Source organism: Mus pahari, chromosome 14 (genome assembly GCF_900095145.1).
Source record: "Mus pahari chromosome 14, PAHARI_EIJ_v1.1, whole genome shotgun sequence".
NCBI classification, from domain to species: Eukaryota; Metazoa; Chordata; class Mammalia; order Rodentia; family Muridae; genus Mus; species Mus pahari.
In genome coordinates, this window is record NC_034603.1 from 64,808,274 (window position 1) to 64,817,765 (window position 9,492).

The window sequence follows — 9,492 nt, forward strand, 5'->3', positions numbered from 1 at the left end:
GGATTTCTGAGTTCGAGGCCAGCCTGGTCTACAGAGTGAGTTCCAGGACAGCCAGGGCTACACAGAGAAACCCTGTCTTGAAAAGCCAAAAAACAAAACAAAAAAAAAAAACAAAAAACAAACAAAAAACAAACAACAACAACAAAACACAAACAAAAAATTAAAATGTTCAAAGCAGCCTCTCAGATCATTTGAGGGTTTTGTTTGTTTGTTTTTCTTTCTTTTTAATTTTTAGAGTTTCGCTACCTAGTCCAGTCTGTCCTCTAGCTCAGATCTTCCTGCCTTAGAGTCCTGAGTGCTCTGAGGACAGGAACTCGTTACCACATCACACCAAAAGGTTGTAAATGTACTCTTCGTTTTCCATTCCAGGGACTTTCAGCTTATGGTGCCATCCCAAGTTTGAGGATCGCTGTCAGTCAGTGGTGGAGTTCATTAAGAGAGCCATCATGCACTCCAAGAATGGGAAATTTCTCTATTTCCTGAGATCCAGGGTCCCAGGTAAAATTGTAGTTGCAGTAATTTATTATTGTTGCTTTTTAAAGACAGGCCTTACTCTTGTATTTCAGGGTGGCCTCGTATTTCTATGTAGCCCAAGCTGTCCTTTTGCTTCAGCCTCCTGCTAGTTACATTAATTATTAAACCCAACTAGGATATGATACCCTACCAGAATGTTCCAGTCCCCAAACAGTGGCCACACCAAAAACTGTTTGTCCTGGCTATCGGAGCAACCACTTCTGCAGAGTCCAGTAACTAATGCCAGCCCTTGTACATTAATTCTGTAGTGTTCTAAAGAATGATTTCTGCTTCTCTGACCACATGAATAAGATGATTGTTCCTGTCTCTGAAGCCCAGGCATCGTGTAACATTTGACATTGAGATGGCTCCTTGCTGCTGTTGCAGGCTTCTTACCTTTTACTTGTAAAGCCGGCCAGTGTGACCTCTGCTGGCATTTCCCCAGGGACAGGGGTGTGAGAGTGGACTCACCAAAAAGGCAGTGGTGAGTGGGTCTGCATTTGTAGTTTGTTAAGAAATGCCTGCTACATAAACATAAAAATAAAAAAATAAAAATAAATAAGAAAAGAAATGCCTGCTAGGGTTTGTCCATAGTGTACTAAGTGACCAACAGGAGTGGCATGTTGTTGTTTGGTATATTGACATCTCCACCATGTTGAAAATCAAAGACTTCTCTCCACGTGGGAGCACTGTCCTGATCTTGGCTGCACTAGTGCGCTCATACAGTCAGCCGGCCCACTCAAGAAGATATCGGAGGAGGGGAAGGAATGGGTTAGAAGAACTTGGCTTTAGCATTAGGTAAGGCAAGCTAACAAGCACATTTATGTGAGGAATCTGTAGGAAGCAAACAACTTAGAGTGAGAGCTTCATGCTTTCACTTTGAATCAAATTCGCCTCCTAAGCAGGGTGCCAAGAAATTGCTCTAAAATGTAGGAGTTGCTGAGGAGCCTCGGGCAGAACATCAGGAACAGGATCGGGCCAGGTGACAGTGATGTTTGTATAATGTTGGTGATTTAAATAAGGCAAGACAGGGTGTGAACTGTATTAATTCTCACTTCATTTGGTATTTGCTACAGTGCTGCCAACACCATTGGGGCTCATGTGTTTGTCTTAGTTGAAGGAACGAGTTAGAATTCTTCATACCATTGACTCTGCTTAGCAATTTTTAACATTTGTGGATATGATGGATATTTATTTAACAAACATTTATTTGTAATTTAGTATAAAAAGTCAGTTAGCTGATGCCCTGAGGGAACTCCCAGCCTCAAGGAAGGGATGGAGAATGATGAGGGATTCGCAGGGGCACGGGGATGAGCTCTGCTTATTGGTAATCTAGGCAACTCTCAGTGAGGTGTCTCCTGACTCGAGAGACTTGGAGTCTCAGGCTGCGCCAGGACAGCTCTTTTTATCCCACAAATTGTACTTTATCTTCAGAAATTGCAGCTAAGATTTCTAATATTGTATACAGGTTAGAGTTTGTAGTATTGACTACTGTTTATTGAATGCCTACTAAGAGAAAGTCAAGTTTCTAATTTAAATATCTCTTAACTCTTATGAAGAACTCAAAGTTAATTAATTGGTTAGTTTATTAAAATTTTAGATAGGGCTGGAGAGATGGCTCAGTGGTTAAGAGCACCTACTGCTCTACTAAAGGTCCTGAGTTCAAATCCCAGCAACCACATGGTGGCTCACAACCATCCATAATGAGATTTGATGCCCTCTTCTGGTGTGTCTGAAGACAGCTACAGTGTACTTACATATAATAAATAAATAAATCTTTTTTAAAAAATTGTAGATAATTGGGATAGGGCATTTAGCTTAGTTCCCCAGATTCAGTCCGCACACAACCCAGCATCTTGGGCAAGCTCTGAAGAGGAACCACATTCTTGGCTCTCTATTTCTTTCTCTGTGTATATTTATTTGGTTTGGGAGGTGGCGTCTCATGTACCCCAGGCTGGCTTCAAGTATGTTCCCTAGGTGGCAGTGGGCTTCTGACCTCAGCACTTAGTGTGTAGCCTAGACTAGTCCTGAGCTGGTGGCAGTCCTCCTGCCTTAGCCTCCTAAGCGCTGGAATTATAGGTGTAAGCTGCTGTACCTTTCAGTGACAAAAATTTAAATATATCCAGGTCACCGCTATTGAATGAGACCCTGTCTCAAGAATATTTTTAAATAAAATATGGTTCTGCCTGATATTTACCTATTGTAACCTCCATGGTTATGACATGGTTCTCTGAATTTCCTGTGAAATCATTATTCTAGCCAAAGGCTTGGCTGATGATCCAGTTTGGATGTTCTATGGAGAAGGAAGTAGCCATACCAGTTCCTGGGTGTAAGGTGAAAACCATGCTGGCAGGTCTCGAGCACTGCCGCCACTGCACTCTCTCCCAGCAAGACTCCCTTGTGTTTGTTTTTTTTTCTAGGCAATGCCATGAAGCCATTACTGGTCTCAAACTGACTATAGCTGAGGGGGACCTTGAACTCCTGATTCTCCTGCCTCCACCTCTTGAGTGCTGTCATTTTTCTATTATCAATACTGGGATTATTGAATTACCTTTCCCTATACCTTAAAATTTAGTCTTACCACAGTTTGATGTCTTCAATCAATCTCTGTCCCCCCCCCCAAGATCTTTCTACAGCCCTGGCTTTCCTAGACCTCACTAGACCAGGCTGGCCTCTCAAACTCAGCAGCCTCCGTACCACCCCACTCCCTCCCACCCTGTCCCCAATTTTGGTACTAAAGGCGTGCACCACTGCGCCCAACTTTAAATCTCTCTCTTATTTATAACTTCTTGTTTTTGTTTTCTTTAGATTTATTTCATTTGTATCAGTGTTTACCTGAATGGGTCTTCCTGCGTCAGCTAAAATCATCAAGTGTACTCTACACAGCCATGCAAAGCATCCACGGTGATTATAGATCTGTTAAATGACCATGCTAACGATCACGTCTCCACCTCTTGCCCCTTAGAGGCTCATGGCCATGTTAATAATATATATTATATATTCCAACTTACTTTAAAGATCCCCATTGTCTTTAACAATTTCATCGGTTTTTTTTTGTTTGTTTGTTTGTTTTTCCAAGACAGAGTTTCTCTGTGTGTCCCTGGCTGTTCTGGAGCTCATTCTGTAGACCAGACTGGCCTCTAACTCACAGACATCCACTGCCTCTGTGAGTGTTGGGGTTAAAGGCGGGTGCCACTGCCCAGACAATTTCATCTTCTTTTTAATTAAAAAAATTGTGTTTATTTATTTGTGCATATGCGTATACATCTGTGTGCCTAGTGCTCATGAGCCATCAGAGGACAGCTTACTGGAGTTGATTCTTTCCTTCCACCATATGGCTCTGGAGATTGAATTCAGGCTGTCGGACTTCTATTCAAGTGTCTTTACCCACTGAGCCACCTTGCCAACCCATCACCAGCTTTTAAAAAGTCCAAGGTCTTAACTGTGAGTTCCTATAGAATCAAACAGGCCATACACTTCCGGCTTTCCATGGTTCTGGGGGTTTGTGAGCCTAGACTCTCTGTTAAAATGAGTCCAGATCTTCACACACAAGATGGACCTCTAAAGGCAGAGCTTTCCCTCGGGATCCTTCCTGTTGTGGTAGTGCTCTCTCTCCAGCGGTGCTGGTCTCTAACAGTTACAGCTGCTTTCTCAGCACTAGCCTGAACACTCTCTGGTTTTGAAATTTCCTTTGCCAAACAAATTAGTCCATTAGCTTTCCACTTTCTCAGGTTCTCAAGATGTAAACAGAATGAAGGCACATTCTTGGCTAAAATAGTACATTACTGGCCTCTACCCAGTTCCTGATGGAATCCTTGTTCCCTCTGGACCTCATGAGTTGGTGCCCTCTGCCCCAAGTCTCCTCGGGATTCATGTAGTTTAAGTTCCACAAGAAGGGCCAGAAGCTCGGTTTCCAGCAATCACAAACTTTTTTTTTTCCTTGGGGGGGTGTTGACACAGGGTTTCTCTGTATAGCCTTGGCTGCCCCCCACCCCCAGTCACTAATGCGTTGCAGCCAAAATGGCCTGCTTACATACAGAGGAGCCACACAGAGGCTCCTTCCTCTCATGTCACTCTAGTTTGTGCCAAGTTGACGTTAAACTGTGCAGCACAGTGTGGTGGGTGGTTGTGCATGTCTGTATGTCTGTGTATACCTGGCATCTGATGGGGGACCAGATGATGATTCTCTGAAACTGGAGTCACAAAAGGTGAATTGATCCTGTGGAAGAGCATCCATTGGCTCTGCTGAACTGTCTCTCCAGCCGGAGAAAGGGTTTATTTGAGCTCACAGTTCAGAGTCCAGGAATAAAGTCCATCGTGAGGGGGAAGTCAGGTTAGCAGAGGCTTGAAGCAGCTGGTCACATTTAACATAGCTGGAAACAGCAGTAAATGCAAGCTGCTGCTCAGCTCTTCTCTGTGTTTTTACCAACTAGAGCTTGGCTCGTCCCTCCTCAATCCATGTAAACAGGACAATCCCCAGGGCTAAGTGACTCAGATGTATGCATCGTGCAGCTAACACTAAGCACAGCTATAAGCTCGGCCCTTTTGCCTAGTTATTGTTTTTTAAACTTTGTTCATTTTCTTTGGGGTGCTGGGTACTGGTAAGTAAGTGCTCTACTGCTGTGCTACACTGAGTGCCCACACTCTGTTCATTTTTCAGATGGATTATATTTTATTTATTTATTTATTTTTTTAGTTTCTCGAGACAGGGTTTCTCTGTGTAGCCCTGGCTGTCCTGGAACTCACTCTGTAGACCAGACTGGCCTTGAACTCAGAAATCCGTCTGCCTCTGCCTCCCAAGTGCTGGGATTAAAGGCGTGTGCCACCATCGCCTGGCCCAATTGTTTTAAATCAGGGTCTCACTGTGTAGGCCATGCTGGCCTCCAACTCAATATAAACCTGCCTCTACTTCCTGAGTGGGTGTGTCACCATGCGTGGATCCCAGCTGTGTTTTCCTTTCTCCATGATGTCCTTTGAAACTCAGAAGGCTTTTGTGGCCCCTTCCCCTGGTCTCTCTATTTTGCTGCCTCACGCTATGGAATAGAAGCCGTAGGACTAGGCAAACGGGAACTGGGCCAAAGAAAATAATTCTTCTTTAACTTTTTTTTTTTTTTTTTAGATTTATTTATTATATGTAAGTACACTGTAGCTGTCTTCAGTCACTCCAGAAGAGGGCATCAGATCTCATTACAGATGGTTGTGAGCCACCATGTGGTTGCTGAGATTTGAACTCAAGACCTTTGGAAGAGCAGTCAGTGCTTTTACCCGCTGAGCCATCTCACCAGCCCCAAAATGTCAAGTCTTTTTTTTTTCTAAAGATTTATTTATTATTATATCTAAGTACACTGTAGCTGTCTTCAGACACCAGAAGAAGACGTCAGATCTCATTATGGATGGCTGTGAGCAGACAGAGCACTCATATACATAATAAAGCTTAAAAAAAAAAAAGTAGCCAGGCGTGGTGGTGCACGCCTTTAATCCCAGCCCTCGGGAGGCAGAGGCAGGCGGATTTCTGAGTTCGAGGCCAGCCAGGGCTACACAGAGAAACCCTGTCTCGAAAAACCAAAAAAAATGTGTTGCTCTTTAGAGGACTGGGTTTCTCTTCCCACAAATGCCTGTAAGTCCAACTCCAGGGGATCTGACATTTACCTCTGGCCTCCTAGGAGGGGGAGCCATAGACAGACAGACACACACACACACACACACACACTACACTAAAAAATAAAACTTAGTTAAAGAAAAAGCCACCTTGCAGAAGTATACCTAATTAGGTGTCTTGCAGAAGTATACCTAATCAGTGCTGGTGTAATGGGGTAGTCTTCCTGACAGGCCAGTGCTCAGTCACCTAACATGGGAACCTCTCCAGAGGTTTTCAGTGCGATGCTCCGTGGGTGGAGAGCTGTGGAGGGAGGGCAGGTTGCCTTTGTTGGTGCTGTGATTTGAGCAGGCTCTCTGAATGCAGAGGTACCTAATGTCTCCATGGACGGACGGAGTGGAGGTGGGCACATCTCTTTAAGTACAGTTTTGAGTTAAATGTGTTTTAAGATGAACAGAAAAGGTTTCCCATTTACTAACAGTGCAGTATGGCTGCTTTGTGATTGCTTGGCTTTTCAAGAATGTCAGTTATCAGCAACCATGACGTGGCTTTGGAGACAATCTGCAACCTTCACTTCCTTTTTTCCTCAACCTTCAATCAAAACATTTAAAGCTGTTTGAAATTAAACCACAGTAATGGTAGAATTTTATGTTCTAACCAGTTGTGTTTGCAGTATTTCTTTGGATATGACAGTGGCTAAGAAAATAATTCCTAACTGGGTGTGGTGTCACACACTTTTAGTCCTCCCACTCAGCAGGCAAAAGCAGGTGGGTCTCCGAGTTCAAGGCCAACCTGGAGCCTGGTCTACAGAACAGGTTCCTGGGCAGCCAGGGCTACACAGAGAAATCCTATCTTGAAAGACCAAAGTGAGTGCAGTATCACTGTCATCAGACACATCAGAAGAAGGCGTCAGATCCCATTACAGATGGTTGTGAGCCACCATGTGGTTGCTGGAAATTGAACTCAGGACCTCTGTAAGAGCAGTCAGTGCTCTTAACCACTGAGCCATCTCTCCAGTCCACTTCTCAATCTTTTTAGTTTGCTTCTCTTAATCTCCATAGTCCTTTTGCTTATGGAAACCAGACCATTGCTAGTTCATTTGAATGTGTTTTAGTCCCTGCCGTCCTTGTCCTTGGTGGCTGGGTTCTGTGGCATTGACTGTGGGGGTTGGGCTACCCCAGCCCAGCAGCTCTGACCCATGTAGGAGTGTTTGCTTGGAGCCTGGCAGGCACACACGACAGGCACTGTTGTTGCACGAGGCCCAGTGTGTGCAGCTGCAGTCGGTGTCTTTCAGAAGCATTATTGTTGTTCCCGTAGCCCAGCCTAAACTCCAATAGGAGACGGAGAATAACGAGGGAAGAAAAGTACCAAGCTGGCCTGGCCTGAGTAGACAGTTGCAGGAGTGGCAGCCTCAATACCAGCTCCACCTTCTACCTGCCCCCTTCCTGCTCACTAGTTGGAATGCTATGGGACCTTTCAGAGCTGAAATGTTCTGTGCCAATACCTCCACAGAGAGGACTGACCTCTAAACACATGACCTTTTCTGGCCATAAAGGCTATTCAAACCACTGTATCTCAGAACATCCTGAGCCCTGATCATTAAGATACTGCTAAACAGCCGGTGTGGTGGTGCACGCCTTTAATCCCAGCACTTGGGAGGCAGAGGCAGGAGGTTTCAGAGTTTGAGGACAGCTTGGTCTACAAAGTGAGTTCCAGGACTATACAGAGAAACCCTGTCTCGAAAAACAAAAAAACAAAACAAACAAAAAAGAATACTTCTGGGGGCTGGTGAGATGGCTCAGTGGGTAAGAGCACCCGACTGCTCTTCTGAAGGTCTGGAGTTCAAATCCCAGCAACCACATGATGGCTCATAACCATCCATAACAAGATCTGACGCCCTCTTCTGGAGTGTCTGAAGACAGCTACAGTGTACTTACATATAATAAATAAATAAATCAAAAAAAAAAAAAAAGAATACTTCTGGAAGCCAAGTATTGGGACTTAACGTCTCTGGTCCCAGTACCCAGGAGGCTAAGGCAGGAGGATTACTTTAGGTTGAGGCTAGCCTATCAATAAACCAAAATGTTGCTGGGGAAGTTAGCAGAGAACATGAAATTCCCTTGAATGGTAGTGGAGCTCTCACAGATGGCTCTCAACAGCCCTTTGTAAGGGGCTTTAGCACAGAGTATATACATGAACTCTAAAATAGCCCTGTGACACCCTCCCTGCAGCACTTCCTCTGGGAGCTGTAGTTAACTTCGTTATTCTGAGTATTTTCCTTTGGTTTTATTCTTGAAGGACTGCCACCAACTCCAGTACAGCTGCTCTATCCAGTGTCCAGATTCAGCAATGTCAAGTCCCTCCAGCATCTTTGCAGATTCCGGATCCGGCAGCTTGTCCGAATAGATCATATTCCGGATCTGCCACTGCCTAAGTACAATGGGGTCATCAGGGTTTCAGGTGGGGGTGGGTGAACTAGAAATGGAAGTGCCTTTGAAGCTTGCAAGTTGCTCCTGGAGGCCAAGCCTGGCATAAAGCATTTGTAGGCAGTGTTCTTTCGATTCTTTATGTCTTGGCACTTAACTCTTAGCTATGACATTGCAGCAAAGGGAGGAAGATGTGTGTGCTGGCCTCACTCTGCAGGCTGTGGGCAGAGTGTTCTACAGTGGAGTGAGAGAGAAGTGTGTAAGGATGGGAAGGTGAGCATTTTGTCACGTTGGCAAAGGCTGCTCAGTAGTCATACAGTATGAAGGAATGGAGAAGGGAAGATGGCTCAGCAAGAGATGCTTTCTTAAAGGAAATAGCAGGCACAGTTCCTGAGAAATGTCCCTGTAACTGGTACATTCTCTGTCTCCTTGTTTTTCACAGACCTCTGATCTCTTACATTCGAAAGTTCTACTATTATGATCCTCAGGAAGAGGTGTACCTGTCCCTAAAGGAAGCGCAGCTCATTTCCAAACAGAAGCAAGAGGTGGAGCCTTCCACGTAGCAGCAAGGACCCCTGCTGCTGAACATGAAGGTAGGAACACCCTGTCTCTTTCTTTGCCAAGCCTAGGCACTAGGTTACTTCCTGTCCCGCAAATTTGTCTAATAATTGATTCTCTGATAGGTAAATCATTTCATTTGAAGAAAAACACAACAGTCATGAAGGTCTTAAACCAGTGGTTCTCAACCTTCCTAGTGCTGCCACCCTTAATACAGTTCCTCATGATGTTGTGCTGACCCCTAACCATAAAATTATTTTGTTGTTACTTCATAATTATAAATTTGCTACTGTTAAGAATCATAATAGCCGGGCGTGGTGGCGCACGCCTTTAATCCCAGCACTCGGGAGGCAGAGGCAGGCGGATTTCTGAGTTCGAGGCCAGCCTGGTCTACAAAGT

The 9,492-nt window shown here is 44.6% G+C and overlaps 1 protein-coding gene across 1 annotated transcript in view; it reads left to right on the top strand.

Moving 5' to 3' along the window:
- The window catches only part of Socs7 (suppressor of cytokine signaling 7), a 35,947-nt gene that overhangs the window by 18,791 nt on the left and 7,664 nt on the right, over positions 1-9,492 (top strand). Inside the window, exons 7-9 of the mRNA XM_021212987.2 lie at positions 370-498; positions 8,408-8,543; positions 8,978-9,128. Coding sequence (XP_021068646.2) covers positions 370-498; positions 8,408-8,543; positions 8,978-9,098 — 386 coding nt within the window. The 3' untranslated portion in view covers positions 9,099-9,128. The remainder of the gene's footprint in view (positions 1-369; positions 499-8,407; positions 8,544-8,977; positions 9,129-9,492) is intronic.